Source organism: Salvelinus namaycush, chromosome 27, assembly GCF_016432855.1.
Source record: "Salvelinus namaycush isolate Seneca chromosome 27, SaNama_1.0, whole genome shotgun sequence".
Classification (NCBI taxonomy): domain Eukaryota; kingdom Metazoa; phylum Chordata; class Actinopteri; order Salmoniformes; family Salmonidae; genus Salvelinus; species Salvelinus namaycush.
In genome coordinates, this window is record NC_052333.1 from 31,851,071 (window position 1) to 31,869,344 (window position 18,274).

At 44.8% G+C, this 18,274-nt stretch overlaps 1 protein-coding gene across 5 annotated transcripts; it reads right to left on the reverse strand.

The window, feature by feature from the left end:
- Positions 1–1,850: 1,850 nt before the first annotated feature.
- Positions 1,851–18,013, reverse strand: LOC120022442 (CCR4-NOT transcription complex subunit 3-like). Of its 5 annotated transcripts, none has more exons than XM_038966342.1 (18): positions 17,878–18,013; positions 14,870–14,936; positions 14,161–14,228; positions 13,481–13,555; positions 13,030–13,119; positions 9,738–9,866; positions 9,092–9,187; positions 7,543–7,756; positions 6,914–7,086; positions 6,513–6,569; positions 5,401–6,361; positions 5,082–5,187; positions 4,817–4,958; positions 4,548–4,644; positions 3,997–4,189; positions 3,634–3,766; positions 3,313–3,438; positions 1,851–3,065 (listed from the first exon to the last, which is right to left on the reverse strand). In XM_038966342.1, the coding sequence occupies exons 2-18, from the start codon at positions 14,892–14,894 to the stop codon at positions 2,967–2,969; spliced, it is 2,784 nt and encodes a 927-aa protein (XP_038822270.1). In that variant the 5' UTR covers positions 14,895–14,936; positions 17,878–18,013; the 3' UTR covers positions 1,851–2,966. The 5 variants fall into 5 exon arrangements, with proteins under 5 accessions (XP_038822270.1, XP_038822269.1, XP_038822271.1 ...); XM_038966341.1 differs by having other exon boundaries at positions 7,543–7,762; XM_038966343.1 differs by lacking the exon at positions 13,481–13,555 and having other exon boundaries at positions 7,543–7,762.
- Positions 18,014–18,274: the final 261 nt, after the last annotated feature.

Genomic DNA, 18,274 nt, shown 5'->3' on the forward strand with positions numbered 1-18,274 from the left:
GTCGCCATCGCTATGCAGGCCTCTCAGTAGTAGACCTGCCAGACCTCTACTCAGTAAACAGTGCAGGATGACTCAAAGTGTCCTCTGGCCAGGATGGAGTCGGTGTGCGTCACAAACACACACACACACACACTTTGACACACAGCACCTTCAGATACACAGGGCCACTGGCTCCCAAACATCTCCAGGCGGTAGTCCATGACCAGGTGAAATCATTTCATCAAGTAGCATATGCAGAGCCAGTCTCCCGAGAGAGCCTCAGCAGCCATGTTGTTGTTGAACACATTAGCAACCATGTGTTGTGTTGTGCTGCATATATCATAAGGTATGTAGAGACAGGGAGAGGAAAACGTAGGCACTCAACGGTGCAACGTAAACACAATGAAAGGGAGGGGCCAGACAAAATTGTATGGTCAAAGTGGTAACATTTGACTTAAAACCAGCAGGTATGATGCATTATGGTGCAGTTATAATGCATTGAAAGACTTATAAGCGTGCATGGACCCCCCCCCCCCCCTTATGATATAGCAATACACATTATGTGGTCACACCTTAAAAAGGACTACACCTCTACGACCCAATGCAATATTCATGGGTAGTTCTACCATCTGATTGAAGTGGCTGGTGCATTTTGCATAACTTTATTCTTTACTTGAGTAGGGTACTCTATTTTACAGAGTACTAGGTCACTGCCTGGAATAGGTCTTCTACTGAGGTGACAATAGAAGCAGTTACCTGCTGTTCCAGACTTAGGGACACTACATGCTAATGCTAGGCTCATGCAGTTAACTCACACTACCTTGTAAGAACAAGCTCTTTAAATGGGGCAAACTGCAGTTTCGCCATTCGTTTTTGTACTTATCTACCCATTGCATATGAATGTAATTTATGACTCATGAGTTTAGTTCGGTCCTACTCCACCAGAACCCAAAATACAAGCTTGTTTTACTCCAATGTTTGTGAACAATGTAATTGTAAACAAACATGGTTAAAACTATACATTTGATCTCATGGCTCGTCAGTCCTTTCATCAATTGCTCTAGGAATTTGAGTGGGGCTAAACCTTTCCAGCCCCACCCCTCAGCTGTGGGGCAAAAAGTGGCATGTAAACCGCTTTGTTATTGTTTGCAGATTGCCCCTTTAATATTTGCATGTGGTTAATGTAAATCCCATGTAGTGTTCAGTGTACAGTACACTTATACTGTGCGGTCCTAAAAAGGAACTGTATTACTGTAGTAAAACTGTACTGTTATAACAAGTAATAACGCATTATACTTGTCTGCTAGCCAAATTTAAGGCGCTCAAAAGGTTTGTGAATATGATTAAACAAAACAATACTTCTGAAAAGTAATTATTTTATTAATATTTTACAATCCTTTATTCATGGTTATGCTTCATATTTACTTAATTTCTCATCTCCACTTTGCAAGTGTCATTGATCATGCTGTCCAGAAGACAGCGACAAACGGAAAGGATGAAAGTGACAGTCTATACAACACCCTTTCAGAGGGGGAGAGATTTACATTTCACCTCTAGATGACTTCCCCTCTGCTCGCCAAATAGGTAAAGATAACATTAAAAACAGCAGGCTTGTCAGTGAATGGTACCCCGACAAGTTATTTTCTTAAAAAAAAAAAAAAAAAAACTGGGTCTCAACTCCTTAGAATTTAAACGCTTTCCATCTCTGAGATGGCAAATGAAAATGACAAACTTAAGATTGCACTCCAAACATTGGAGGATACTATTTAAAAAAAGCCTTATAGAAATGAAACAAATGGCCATTAAATGGGAATAGAAAGCCTTATTGGGGCAGACAAAACAAAATTACCCGGACGTGTCAGTGATTTGTGTTTTTTTTTGTGCTACAATGATGGAGCTTCTGACGTGGTATATTTCCTCACATAATGATCCATCAAAAACTTCCTGAGAAGAAAGGAAATATCTACCTGGTGATTGAAGTGAATTTGGAAGTGCAATCACAATTGATTTGTACATTATCATCAAAGTGACAGGAACAAAAATAATGAATTGTTATTACTAGGGCAGTCTTGAGTTTTATTGTAAAAGCCCGCCTCTGGGGTGAAAAACACCTGTAAACTTTCTCTACAGACGAGACGCTTCAGTGCTGGTGTGGTTTCTGTTGCCGTTGACCACAGCAATATAAACGTAATGTTGTAACGTGGGACAAGAATTAATTGGTTACCATGTTGTACTACAGCAGTCTTAATGGCAGTGCGGTCAATGCTGGGTGTACCAAAGAGGCAGCTATTAGTTTAGTATTAGGGTGGGGCTGGTGACCCTGAAGAGAGTATTCATTAGGGCTAAAAACATGGCGTCACCCCAAAAAGCCCTTACTGTAGCATGGACATGCTACCGTTTCCCCCCATCTAGTCTTTAGCTTGTGTACAACCCAGCGATGACCTGACTGCTGCGAAACGCTTTGGGACCACCCCGGACCCAACATCCCCCAAGAGCTCATTTGATTGGCTTTTCTCTGTGCCTTGTCACTTTTTTTGTATTTTTTTTTTTTCTTCAATTGGACTGCCATACTGCTGGGAATTAAGATGGATTTGACCAATCATCTTTGGTTGTCAATAAGTGGTAGGTGAGTTTTTTTTTTAAAAGAAAAAAAAAGAAAAGAAAAAGAATACAGAGTGCGTTATCAACCAAACATTATATGAAATCATGATTCTTATCTGCAAAAGAAAAAAAAGGGATCCAGTTCAGGTAAGAGATTAAAAGCTTCAATCTAAATCAAAACAGCCTGATGGGAAAAGAGGGAGGGGTTTATCACTGTAGGAGTGTGGCGTCGCAGGGCAAAGAGGGAGGAGCTCCAAATGCATTATGTTGTTCTCAGACTGGCTCAGTCTGGCGTCTGCATCCGTCCCTCTTCCCAGTGTGTTGAGTTCAATCCAGGAATGTCAACAGTAGTCCACCCTTCTTTTATTCGCCTTCTCTGCCTTATGTCACTGGAGGTCTCGGTCTTCAAGGTACCTGTACTCAAACGTGAATCCTTCCTTCTTCCGTTGTCCCCACTTCTCGTAGTCAAAGTAAATATACGTCCCCTTTAAAAGACATTGGAAAAAGCACAGCAATGTTAATGAAAATCCTTAATTTGACAAATCTTCATCTTTAAATATGGGTTATATTTCAACGGAGCATGCAATGGAAAACGCAAGTGAGTGTTTATTATTGGACAAGTCAAGGTAGTCCCTTCCTGTTTCAATCTGTTTCCTTCCGTTTGGTGCCCAATGAACACAACCGAGGTTGCGATCCAAGGAGTCTGCAGTGTGTGGAGGTGAGTGAGTTCACCTGCTCAAACTCATCTGTGATGGTCTTGGGCTCTTCGTGCCTCTGGAACCACATCATGTACTTGGTGTGGAACCGCCACGACTGCTTCTTCAAGGCCTTGGCTGCCAGATACTGGGCCTTAGTGCCCTGTGGAGAGACCACAGAAGGGAATATGCTACGATTATGTACACAACCATGTCCAAAACATGACAAGGCCTGAAGATTGAAACTACACACACCGCCATCTTTCTCATCAAAAGTAAAACCATGAAAATAATCAGCGTCTCAGTCACACAGTAAAAGCTTGTTTTGTCACATGTACACACACACACACACACACACCTCTAGGTAGTAGAAGATGAAGAACAGTGTCTCTGTGGACAGTCTCTGGTAGAACTCTACAGAGTCGGAGTGGGGGGGTGGCACCTGGTGGTGGAAAGGCAGGGTGGGACACGGGTTCCTCATCAGGTACTGCCTGGAGGACCAAAACAGTCACAATAGGGGATTAAATACATGCCTTTGGTCTCCAAAGCAACAGTGCAGAGAAGTGATACAGATATCCCCCAAAATGTAAGCCTGGGGTGAATCTCAAAAGTATTTTCCTTGAGTACTCATGTCCTCTCCAAAATGTGAGGGGGAAGCGAGAAGACTTGAGATTCAACCCTGGAGAATCTTTGTGGCTTCAGATTGCCTTCATGTTCGTACCTGATCCGCTCTGAGTCGGAGGGGTGAGGCATGTGCGTCCAGGCCGACTCCTGCATGGCCTGCTGGTACAGCTGGTCTTTGGACAGGGGTACGGGCCCTAGCGGGCACACACCCAGCGATGGGGGGATGCTGACCTCTGAGAGCGAGGGCTGCTGGGGGGCCGAGGGAGGCCCTGTAGTGCTGGGGAAAATGTCTGAAGCCACAGAGAGAGAAAAGAGAATTAGAAAAAAATGAACAGTCTGGTCTGAAAGCCCAGAAAAAAAACAAATTAGGGTTAAGTGCATTGCTCAAGGGCAGACAGATTTTTCACCTTGTCGGCTCGGGTATTTGAACCAGCGAGCGTTCGGTTACTGGCCCAACGCTCTAACCACTAGGCTACCTGCCGCCCAGTAACAATACCATAAATAATTGAAAGGTGTTTAGAAAGTTTTCCAGTTAGCAACACTTGACACACTACATGATGTTCTTGTTGTAAACTGGAAGATATATCAACACATTCCAAGACTGAATCAATGGACCAATTGAGTCTTTACGTCCAGTTGGTTGCTCACCTGTGGTGAGGTGCAGAGGGGGCAACTCTCCATCCATTGCTGAGCCCAGTGTCACTTGTTCGGCAATGGACTTCACAGTGCTCAGAGGCTCCTGGGGCTGAAAGTGCGAAAGGGGTTAAACCAACTGGGTGAGAGATCAGGAAATCTGACTTCGGGTGAGTCCCAAGAAGTCCTCCCCGTTACGGCTCAGGTTAGTATTTGGGGTTGATCCTAGATCAATGTCTACGGCCAGGGTCATTTTTACATGAAGCTCCTTGTGTTTTTCTCACCTTCATGCTTTCAGAGGCCTGAGTGTAGGAGAGCGGCCCGTTGAGCATACTGCTGCCTAAAGGTTTACTCTCAATGTAGGATGGCGAGGGAGTGCTGGTGGGAAGGGTCATGGACCCTAAAAGGCTGGGGCCACTGTCTTTACTGGGTGGGTAAGAGAGACATTGGTTGATTTGGTTTTAAGTGAGTTTGAATAATTATGACCATACAGTGAGATTCACAATACAAGATAACAACGGATTTAAAAATAATACATGTTTTACTCACAGCTGATTGGTGGTGGAGGTCAAAGACAAGGGTTGGCTGCTTTGTAATTGGCTGGCACTGTTGAGGGCAGAATCTGGTGTGCTGTCTGCTACTACAGCACTGTAACCTGGGACAGAGGAGATTGAGAGGGAGGTTTACAAACTAAAACAGAACTCTGATAATACTGTACATAGGTGATATTCATTTGGTTTGGTCTACCTTACCTGTACAACCCATTTCTGGGTTGAACAACTACTATAAACAAACATTTCACAAAAAAATGCCATGGATGGATATAACCGATCAACAACAATATAAGCGGATGGTAATTCAAGCTTACTAGTGCTACCATTCTGCTTCTGTCCACTGGGCGGCCTTCCGATCGCCGCGCTTCCTCCTCCGATGCCCACGCTGTTACTTGGCGCTCCTGATCCAGAGATCCCTTCAATGCTTCCTATAGCTCCCAGGCTGCTTCCAGTGGCCAGGCCTCCTCCTATGGGACTGGGGGACACCAGTGGAGGGCCCTGGACTGTCGACTGTCCCGAGCCAAGGCCCAGTATCCCACCACTGACACCAACTGCACCGGGCACAGAGCCCAACAGGCCAGTGGATCTGTCGCTGACGCTGTGTCCGCTCACCGGTCCCATTGAGCTGGAGTTAGTGCTGCTAGTGCTCAGGCTGCTGATTTTCCCTGCAAGGGGGCTTCCTATGGTCCCGGAGCCTGCTGCTGCCGTGGCGTAGGGGGCCGAAGTGGAGCCCGCCAGGAGACCGGCCATGGTGTTTAAGGACGCCGGCATCCCTGACAGGCCAAGGCCTGACATCTGGCTGACGGCCGGTGACCCACTCATCCCGCCTTTACCAAGGCCCAAGCCCAACCCGAGCCCCAAGGTGGAGCCCGGAGAGGGCCTTGACGGAGCCTGCGGCTGGGTGTTGGGTGTGAGGGCTGTGCTAGAGATGGCGGGCGAGGAGGGGCTGGGGAGGAGGATGTTGTTCGACGGGCTGGAGGGGGCGTTGGAGGAGAGGACTGAGTTTCTGGCCTGATGCGTTTGGTGGTGATGCTGCTGCAGTTGCTGCTGGGTAGCGTCGCTGTAGCTGCCAGAGTTGGAGAGGAGACCCCCCATGTTGCCCAGAAGGCTGTTGTTGTTGCCCCCAGCGATGGCCTGGCCGCCTCCGGCGATGTTCACCATAGAGGCCAGCGAGGAAGAGGCTCCCGAGGAGGCGCCAGAGGCAGATGATGAAGAGGAGGACGACGAGGACGAGGAAGACAACGACGAAGAGGGGTTGCCGTTCTTGACAGGCGACTGAAATGGAATAAAATACATACTTCAAAACCACTTCTGGTGCAGCACAGCTGAAGGAATATAGATGGATAGGCGCAAAGTTTTGAAGACCATAGACCCAACAAAAAGCAAGTGACTCAGACAGCACGGTCTACTTTGCAATGCATCTTACCTGACTGATTTCACTGTCTGTCGAACGTCCCCTTTTCTTGTCATCGTCAGAATTCTCCTGAAAAAAAAAAAGATCTCCCAATCAGCACCGAGCCATGACCACCGGTTCAAATTCAACGCAAAACATGTTTTGTACCTAAATTAAATCAAGTACCGTTCATATTGAGGCTCAATACAAACTTCATCATCTGCTCGCTTTCATCCTTGTTCCTCTAAACCCCCTCTGATCTGAGAGCGAGGGAGCACCCACTCCAACCCAGGAACAAGTCAACATTCACAACACCTAATTACTATACTCTAACAGTACAGCATGAGAGTGGGCGGTTCGAAAGAATGGGAGAGCAAGTAGGGGACACAACGGAGACTGATGCGAGACGGAGACAGAACCAGGGGTTTCCTCACCGTAGTGTACGTGGTGGGGATGGGCGAGGAGGAAGTGGTGGAGGTAGGCGTGCCGCTGGAGATCTGATGGAAGAGATCGTCGTCCAGGAGCGATTGGCCCGGCGGGGACGTGGCCACCAGCGACCCGGCTAGAGAGACAAGAGATGGATGGGGGGAGACAGAGGGAGAGGTAGCTACATAAAAACAAAAAAAAGTTGCACAAGGAAAAACGTTAAATGGGCAGTTATACAGAGACAACAGGATCAGAAATGATAGAACGTACAGTATTGCAATAACCAAGCCTTCATAAATTATACACACACGGGTCTAAGATATGCAGTACACATGCACATTCAGGAATAAACGCATACATGGAATAGCGATGTCTCGACACAGTATCGATACTCTTTCCATGGCTTTTGCCATGGAAATACTCTATGGTCCTTTAAGAAACGGCTTAGGTAAAATAGTGTGTGCTACAGATTTTATTTTTCTACAAAATGTGACTTTGGGGTGGCCGTTTCCAACATCAGGACTGTTTCCTCAGGAAATTGCTCGCTTCCTGTTTCGTTTCCTTGCCGTGATTACCGTCCTTTGTCGCATCAGTAGCGTGAGTATCGCGACGAACACCACGGTGAAGCAGCACTTACGGAGCTCCTCGAGATCCAGGTCGTCGTAGAGGAACTCGTTCTCCTCGAAGTCGGGGTCCTGCGACGAGTCCATGTAGTACTCCACGTCATCCTTGATCTTGCGGATGGAGTCCACCGGCAAGGTGTCGTTGTCCAGCATGCGCAGGATGGTCTCCAGCATCCTGATGTGGTACCGGTGCTTCTCGATGAAGCGCTTCAGCTCTTCGATGCGGTCCTGTTTCTATAGCAGAGATGCGCGTGTAAGTTTATGCCTAAAACTCAGTGTACGCATTCAGCGCAGAATGTGCTATATGCATGTGTGGAGGCATGGAAGTGGAAAACAGATGGTACCTACTTTACGTCAGGTGCATTGGGTAATGCGGCGTGCCGAGAAAATAAAGAGACATATAGGATGAGAGATGAATTTAGAGTTAGAATGACATCATCTAACGAGAAAAGACTTTCGTATGGAAGAAAACAGAGAGATGGAGGGGAAGATATGGAGGAGAAGATGCACTATAGACACACAAAAGTACGTGGACACCCCTTCAAATTAGTGGAGTCGGGCTATTTCAGCCACACCTGTTGCTGACAGGTGTAGAACATTGAAAGCCATGCAATCTCCATAGACAAATGTTGGCAGTAGAATGGCCTTACTGAAGAGCTCGGTGACTTTCAACATGGCACCGTCATGGGATGCCACCTTTCCAACAAGTCAGTACGTCAAACTTCTGCCCTGCTAGAGCTGCCCCGGTCAACTTTAAGTGCTGTTATTGTGAAGTGGAAACGTCTAGGAGCAACAACGACTCAGCTGCTAAGTGGTAGGCCACACAAGCTCACAGAACGGGACTGCCGATTCCAAGCGTTAGCTGGAGTGGTATAAAACTCGCAGCAATTGGAGCAGTAGAAACGTGTTCTCTCTGGGTGATGAATCACGCTTCACCATCTGGCAGTCTGACAGACAAATCTAGGTTTGCCAGGAGAACGCTACCTGCCCCAATGAATAGTGCCAACTGTAAAGTTTGGTGGAGGAGGAACAATGGTCTGGGCTGTTTTCATGGTTCGGGCTAGGCCCTTAGTTCCAGTGAAGAGGAATCTTAACGCTACAGCATACAATGACATTCTAGTCAATTCTGTGCTTCCAACTTTGTGAAAGGCTTTTTCCTGTTTCAGAATGACAATGCCCCCATGCACAAAGTGAGGTCCATACAGAAATGGTTTGTCGAGATCGGTGTGGAAGGAACTTGACTGGCCTGCACAGAGCCCTGACCTCAACCCCATTGAACACCTTTGGAATGAATTGGAACGCCAACTGCAAGCCAGGCCTAATCGCCCAACATCAGTTCCTGACCTCACTAATGCTGTTGTGGCTGAATGGAAGCAAGCCCCTGCAGCAATGTTTCAACATCTAGTGGAAAGCCTTCCCAGAAGAGTGGAGGCTGTTATAGCAGCAAAAGGGGGACCAATTCCATATTAAATATCCCATGATTTTGGAATGAGATGTTTGACGAGCAGGTGTCCACATACTTTTGGTCATGTAGTGTAGATAACATATGGTGCGACTACTGACCTCTTTGTCTCCTTTCTTCTTTCGAGTCTGGACTGAGAGGGACTCCACTTCGCTCTCAAACTGATCCACCTGCATGTTCAGAGTGTCTATCGTATTCTGATGGACGACAGGCGAGACATTCAATGATTTAAACCAACACAACTGCCATGATCACACCAGAACCAGTCATTATGCAGTGGGGTCTATACAAACACTTCAAAACCTATTTCATAGGTGAAACTATTAGGGCTGGGACGATACCAGTATCGTGGCAAGGAAACAAAACACGAAGCGGACTTAAGTTCTTTAGGAAAACAGCCCTAATGTTGGAAACAAACATTTTCCAAGCTAAAGTACACTATTTTACATACAGCAGGTTTTAAAGGACTATAGAGTTTGGTCTGCTTGGTGTTTTCATTTTTGCCATGGAGAAAATATTACAATACTGGTACTGTCCTGGCCCTAGAAATTACGCAGTAAAGCAAATTCAGATTTGGACATTTAAGTCTTATGTACTTTGAAATCCAAGTGGACTGCAATGAATAGGCATAGCTTGCATGATGAAATCCCCAAGTCATTAATGTCATGTCATCAGACCATATTAATTCCAATAGAAATGAGCTCATGTTGTGTGAAACAAAGGTTTTCAATCAAAAGTAGTGCTCACCGTTAGCCAATTGCCGACCTCCTCCTTCTCCCTTTGGGCCGGGTCCACCTTCTGTGCCAGGCCCAGCCCCTCTTTCGAGTAAGCCTTTGTCTTGGTCTCTCGTTCCACGATCTTGAAACGCTCCATTTGCTAAAGGGGGAGATAGCAGGAAATGGTTTATAAATCACTACAGGTGATAAGTTCTCTTTGAGAGTCCATTAGCTGACCACATGCTAGCTATGCCAGAGATAAAAAAAAAAAAAAAAAAAATTTGGCTTGTGAAAGCAGACATTTCCAACTGCTCACGTCAAAGCATTAGACTAGTTGGCAAGCAAAATAAGGTCGTGTTAGGGCATACCGTAGCAAAACTTTTTGAAATGCTATTCAACGGAATCCCAAAGGAAGCATTTTTTTTGGGGGGGGAGGGGCAAGTTCAGATAATACCTTGCCGTTTCAGACCTACTGAACGTGTGACTGCTGGGCACTATGGGTGGAGATTAACACAGAGTCCTCACCAATTAAAGCCATCCTCCAATAGAACGGTTCAGAGTGACCGCAGCAGGTGTACAGATCTCCCAATTAGGCCAGTGATTACTAAGTTTTGACACCTGTGTGCTTCCTTGACCAGTAATGCTGGATATTCTCCACTAGGTGTTCTCAGAAGAGGCTCCACAACCTCTGACTTCCACAAGCAGAGTTCGGTGCAGAATTTGTATGACTTTTTGCTAAGGCGAATGCTTGGAGGCGCGTAAAACCCAGCCTAAGATGGAAACATTGTTTCAATGCATTTCCCTAGAAGTCAGCAGCCCCAGTAAGTGTAGTAATATGCGTCATCCACACAAGAGCATGCCAGCAGCACCTTTGTATATAAGATTGATAGTCCCCCTGTGTTAATCTGTTAACAGTATAACAAGAAGCTAAATTAAAACCCTGGCATGAAGCCTGTGAATGCTTAGCAGAGCGGTGACTATTTGCTAAATGTTATTCATGTGGCTAACTGTCCTCCTTAGGGGGGCCTGGTTGTGGATGGAGTCTCCGACTGGTTATTTAATCCACCTCAGCCCTAGAGTGGACTGACGAAGCCTTCATATAGATCAGGGTAGGGCTCTGTGGAACTGGAACCTGAAGGGTACATTCTAAATGGTACACCATTGTCATTTGGGACTGAGACAAAGGGGGCCAAACTGCCTGCCTTGAACACGTGCTGCCCCATTACAGTAAGTACCTACAGTAGGATCCTACCTCAATACTACAATACATATTGGAAGACAAGCTGGGGCTTCAATAGGTGCTCTGGGGCAACTTCCTTCGTTTATCATATCTCCGGACCATAAACTGGGATATGGTGATGACATAATTTTGACTAAGACTGATCAGTTTAGTTTTGTTAAAGCGATGTAGCAATTGTCTGAGTCTAGAAGTTGAGTGCCAGGCTGGGGGAAGCCGGCAAAAAACAGAAGCACATTATGCTTAGAGACATTTCCATCAAAGGACCCATGAGCGCCAACATGTGAAATTCATAGCAGGGTTGGAGTCAATTCCATTTCATTTGCAGTCAATTCAGGAAGTACTCTGATTTCAATTCTCTATAATTAGGAACATTTCTACCTATAATTCTAATTAGATTGACCCCAACCCTGCATAAGAGCATATCAAACGGCGTGTCAAATGAAAGCCAAGAAACTATATTTTTGTTTGGGAGAAATTGTTTACCATCTGTAAGTTTAAGAAATGTTACAAAAAATGAATTTCTTAAAGATATTTTCATGAGTGAAGATAAAGTTCACAGAAGTAACTTTTTTAATGGTAGCCCTACCAATTTTTTTATAGTGATTTTACTGATATCCCTTTTGTTTATGAATTAAGTGATTAAAACACATAATTCTGTTACCAAATTGGTAACAGAATTAACCCCCAAAAATCTGTAATGGAATTATGTTCAGCTCATAACTGTTTTCTGTCTCTGTTGGCTGGTGGTCAAACCAAGAGTGTTAAAACATTCTAAGCCTGGACAACCCCTCCCTCTCCAGGTTAATTTCACCTCTCCCAGATCTTACTGACACCTACCTATGAGCCCCCTCTTTCCATTGACTTTAACCAGCATCCTCACCCACTGAGCATCGACCAATACCGGACGTCCCATGGACGTTTAAAAAGTAGTTGAAATTTGATCAGTCCACCCTGGCCTTGATGTTAACGTCTACAGACGGACCGGACTGGACCAAATCTGAACCCATCAGACTTACGTTTAACAAGTTTGGACAGTACAGTAAAATACAGTAAAGAAAAGTAGCATGCAGTATATTGTACTGTACTGAATTCCACTCTTGTGCTGTGCTGTCCAAACTTCTAAAACATGGAGAATGACATTCATATCCATTATTATGCATTTCTGTGTAGTACAGGGACCCATGATGTAATTCTGTTACCGGGTGTAAAGGCACTTCACTTACTGTAGTTCAATGCCGTAGCTGAAACCCCATTCTTTTTGCAGACATTTTTAAATCTTAAATTTGGAGCAGGTATTTAAGAGTTTTTGGAAAATGTGGTCGCATAACCTGAGATTTTTCAGTGGAAATTGTTAAAAGTAGTCCTTGTGCATAGAGGTGTATGGTTTGTTAAATTTGGATATCATTGTTTTTTTTTAATCCCGCAAGTGATTTTATTTGGCCCCCCAAAGTAAAACTTTTTTTGGGGGGGGGGGGGGGGTGGTCTGTTCCCAAGTATTCACACGAAGAAAAGAAAAATAGATGTGACCGTGTCTCAATTGGGCTCAGTTGTGGTGAATTTGCAGTGTACAAATTATAATAATTAAGTGCCGGCCCCCTGACCACCCGCTCTGACAAATCGCCCCTCATGGCTGAATCTAGTTGCCTTCCTCTGATAAACCTTACTGCTAACAGAGATCTAGTATTCACAATGAACATGGCTTTGAATACACACACAAAGGTAATATTAAAAGTCACCATTGTTTGTCTCCGTTTGTATTGGCTGATCACCATAATACAAAAGTCACATCAAGAGTCTTGATATCCGAGTGTCCTTTTCAACATCATCGCATGTATTTTTTGGCTTAGTAGCACTGCATTTCAGGTCAACCAAAACCTCACAGATGCGCTCACACACTTAGATACAAGACCCTAGACCCAGAGGTTAAGATGACACATCGCATTGTGTTAGCAGGTGCGGTCATTGAAGCTGTCTGAATAACCTCATCAACGCTCCGTGGTTTGGTAAGCCATGCTAAGCACAGGTGTTTATACCAGGGGTTTTCTCAGTATGCGGCTAATGAACATGTGTTCCACACACTCACCGTCTCAATGAGTTTGCGATTCTCCACTAGCTGCCTTTTGTCTTTGATCTCGTTGGAGGCCACCCACGTCTTGATCTGGTCTCGAAGACGCTGGGGGGGGGGGCAGAGTGGGAGAGGAAGAGACATAAGTTATCTTATTGAAAGCATGCTGTGGCTTGCCCTGTGAGATCAAGTATGGTTGACACGCACACACATAAGTTTGGTCCACATGGACACGTTCAGAAACAAAAACACAAAGTGGACACCCAGATGCTTTCGCTTGGTTTTAAGGATAGCTGACCCTCATCAGATTTAATCAACACATGCATGTCTGCACACACACACACACACCTGTGGGCAGGCTAAACCATATAACACTAGTAAACATTGTTTTGACATTTGAGGGACATCCCAAAACCCATGTGTCCTCAAGCCACACAACAGTTGAGAACCCCAGCGGTCTGTGTCTCACCTGCAGTTTTTTAATCTCTTTCTTGAGGTCGGCTTCATACTTCTCCTTCTGGTTAGCATTGGCTGCATTGTGAAGCTGTGGTTTGGAGGGGCGTAGTCACACAGAGTACACTCAGACAAGCAGTATCTCTTCCCAAACATATTTCATATAAAGTCTTTGTAAACAATGTAGCCTATAGCTTCACAATATGTCTAAAACTAGCGTGGCAAATTCAATCTCATGGAGTGTCAAGCCTAGCATCCATAGCTTAGCCTCTGTCTATACATTTTAGTGATTAGTCTACATTCCCTCCAGTCCCATCATCCCTAAACTTTACACCAAATCAAGTGGCGGAGCTGCCATTGGGCCGAAACACCCAACTCAGGAGTGTGGCTTTAAAACGTGTTCTTCTTTGCTTTACACACTAACAAACTGTTACTTCTCTGTCCCCACGGCCGTGAATAATAATGTCTACAACCCTACCAAACAAGGCGTGATGCAGTATTTAAGACCCTGAATATACAATGGATGTTAAACGTTGAATAATTTGGTGGACCTTCGTACGGTCAGCACAAAACATTCCAACAAGCAAAGCGCTGGGGAGGTAGTGCTCAACTTCCATATCTGTGCCCAGTTAGCACATATATTCAGATCAACACACAAACATTCTTTCAAAATTAAAAATGAGATATGGCTGTTACCTTTTGCCAAATGTCTTCAAACTGTTCCACGCCTTCCGTAACTTTTTTCAAACATCGATCTATTTCACCTGGGGAAGGGCATAGAATAACAGGGAGGTTTGGGAAAGAGAGCCGCGGCTTCAAAAAAGAAATCCTTCACGACGCATCACGTCAGGATGAATAATGTAAAGTCCAAAATGCGAAGCTCTCCCTCTCCCCATAAGCAACACCGCTTGTACAACTGTGGCTGTCAGGCTCATCAATGATAGATGCAGTAAAAGCTACGTGTCACCCCAAACCTGGTTAAAAATGCAGTGCCACAGGCACTGGCCACAGTAGTCTTTATTTAAGAAGGTTGTCTTCGCAGAGTAAGTCTGACTTTGGCCTTGCGCAGCCTTGCTCCTAAACGTTGCTTCTGGCTTCTTATTTTTTTGGCGTCACAACCCTTTTCAGTAATACAGTGCAGCACTTTCCTTACTGCGATCACATCCGCGCAGGACAATTTGATCACAGTAAGCAGAGTGCACTATACTGCGTTGTAGCGTGACAGATTTAGAATGAAGAGGTAAATCTCTACCTGAATGGATAAGAGATTAAAAGTGACATTTCATCTGTTGGCTAGACATGCTTCATAGAGAAAACACACATGCCGGGAGGGAATGTAGTGATGGACTGGGTGGTGGATGATTGGCAGGTGGTACCATTCTGATCGACCATTTGGTAACCTCACCTTGAAGTTTCCTTTTATCAGCCATGACTGTTGACTAGGATGCTTTCTTCATGCCTTACTTCTTTCACTGTAGAGAAAAATAAGTCTTATGGTGTGATTACAGTCATCTCTGGCAACCCTTTTACACGACATTACTTTTTCATAGCATGTTAACTCGGCAGCGAAGTTCAGTGAAGTTAGCAGTGTGAAATCCTGGGTCGTATTCGTTAGGGCACAGGCACACCACAGTAAAACGTTTAGAAACAGAAAATTTAAAACGAGCGTTTGTTATTGGACAAGTTCAGGTAGACCCCTGCCTGTTTCAGTCCGCTTTCTACCGTTTGCTGCCTAATGAATACGACCCAGCTTTCCACCTGGGGAGAATGTTTCTCACATCTCAATGTGATGAAGATGTATAGTGAGAGCATGCACGGCGCAGGTACATGGTTTTCACATTAGGCTACCGCTTCAAAATGGCCAGCATGCAGAACAAAGTTTTGATAACTCAGATTAATTTCTAATGGTACAGCATTTGACTTTCAACTCAAGTTAAATACATTAAAAAGCATTTTGAATGAGACACTCTCTGATGTACACCCTGGGGGCATCACCATTACATTGTATCAAAGTGTCTAGTTATTAAGGATTAGTAGATCGACCATAGTTGACAGTCTGACTTGTTGACATCTTACACATTGTCATCTCCTGGTTGAATGGTGCATGCAATTGGGTTTAGACATGGGTCCTTTAACAAGGCATTTCTGACCATTCCAAGAAAGGGAACATTACTTTTCAAGGGGGGCCTCACAGAAATATATACTGAACAAAAATATAAAACGCAACATGTGAAGTGTTGGTCCCATATTTCATGAGCTGAAATAAAAGACCTCATAAATGTTCCATTCGCACAAAAATATTATTTCTCTCAAATGTCAGGTGAATGCACAAATGTTGACATCCCTGTTAGTGAGCATTTCTCAATGCCAAGATAATCCATCCACCTGAGAGTTGTGGCATATCAAGAAGCTGATTAAACAGCATGATCATTACACAGGTGCACCTTGTGCTGGGGACAATAAAAGGCCACTCTAAAATGTGCAGTTTTGTCACACAACACAATGCCACAGATGTCCCAAGTTTTGAGGGAGTGCACAATTGGCATGCTGACTGCAGGAATGTAAACCAGAGCTGTTGCCAGATAATTGAATGTTCATTTCTCTACCATAAGCCACCTCCAACGTCATTTTAGAGAATTTGGCAGTACGTCCAAACGACCTCACAACCGCAGACCACGTGTAACCACGCCAGCCCAGGACCTCCACATCCGGCTTCTTCACCTGCGGTACGGTCTGAGACCAGCCACTCGAACTGATGAAACTGTGGGTTTGCACAACTGAAGAATTTCTGTACAATCTTTCAGAACCTGTCAGGGAAGCTCATCTGCTTGCTCGTCATCCTCACCAGGGTCTTGACCTGACTGCAGTTTGGCGTCATAACAGACTTCAATGGGCAAATGCTCACCTTCGATGGCCACTGGCACGCTGGAGAAGTGTGCTCTTCACGGATGAATCCCGGTTTCAACTGTACTTGGCAGACAGCGTAGCGTGTATGGTGTCGTGTGGGCGAGCAGTTTGCTGATGTCAACGTTTTGAACAGAGTGCCCCATGGTGGAGGTGGGGTTATGGTATGGGCAGGCATAAGCTACGGACAACAAACACAATTGCATTTTATCGATGGCAATTTGAATGCACAGAGATATACCGTGATGAGATCCTGCGGCCCATTGTTGTGCCATTCATCTGCCGCCATCACCTCATGTTTCAGCATGATAATGCACAGCCCCATGTAGCAAGGACATGTACACAATTCCTGGAAGCTGAAAATGTCCCAGTACTTCCATGGCCTGCATAATCACCCATTGAGCATGTTTAGGATGTTCTGGATCAACATATGACAGCGTGTTCCAGTTTCCCCAATATCCAACAAGAAGTGGGATAACATTCCACAGGCCACTATCAACAGCCTGGTCAACTCTATCCGAAGGAGATGTGTCTCTCTGCATGAGACATGGTGGTCACACCAGATACTGACTAGTTTTGTGATTGATGCCCCTACCTTTTTATTTTAAGGTATGTGACCAAAAGATGCATATCTGTATTCCCAGTAATGTGAAATCCATAGATTAGGGCCTAATGAATTGATTTCAATTGACGGATTTCCTTGAAATTGTTGCATGTTGCGTTTATATTTTTGTTCAGTGTATGTTTTTTTAGTGTACAGTACAAGACTCGTTTTGAATGTGTCTGTCAATCAATACCATAACACAAGAGTAAATATCACAAGGGGCAGTAGATTGCAGCTAACCGATTTAGCTAGCCTAGCTACATGAATTGTAGCCACTGAGTGGCGTCTGGATACTTTGACATTCAGACAGTGCACGTGAGTTCAAAAATGTAATGGGCGAGGCAGGTTACTTTGCTGAGCATCACTTGCTACTTTTTTTGCGACAATGTTAAACGTTCATGCAGCTCGGCGCAACCACGGTTCGATAAGGCAATTTTACCATCGCTTCAGCCAGTGAGTTGAGGGTGTATTTGAAGTACATTCGTCAAAATGTTACCCACACTAGACTTTCTTAACAGATCTAGCAATTGAGCTAGGCTAGTCTCCACATCTGGCTTGGGGGCAACGATCGCTTATTTAAAAACGTGAGCATTAAAGAAACACATGTTTACAAGCAACATAGATTACTTTATAAGCTGTTTCTATTTGTTAGAGATAAGTAAACAAGTAGACCACTTCAACACATGAGTAACAAGAACTTGTCGGCTACAAAATTGCCGTGCATTATTGCAAAACTTGAATTTCATTGGAAAACATATCAGCCGAACCCATGTCAATTTGGCTCTGTAGCGGATATGATAGCCAGCTAGTGGATAACCACCGGCTAAGCTATTAGTGTAAGACAAATTGGAAGGGAGAAGAAAATGGCACATAACTAGTTCTGTTTTAGTGTACGATTCATTTACCTGGATTGTCCGATTAAGCTTTTCTTTTATTAGTTGACCCCACTCTTTTAAATCGTATTTTCCCAAGTCCTCACGCTATTTTTCTAAATTGTATTAATTATTTTCGCCAAACAATCACTCCGCACATCCAAGATGGCTACCAGGAACACCTCCTCCGCTGTTGCCCTGATGGACTGGAGGCCCGCCTCCCTTGCAAGCGATTGGATCTTCATCCGCATTTTTGCCTTCCACTGGCTAGACTGTCTGTCCGTCTAGTGGGACAGATTTACTACTTCCGCACAGGTCGCACTATGATTGGTTAACTTTGAAAGGTGAAAGGTAAACATGAGTTCTCAAACCTCGCCCCCCTTATGTTTTGATCCCTGTCACTAACCAGTAACACTGACCAGCAAATGAC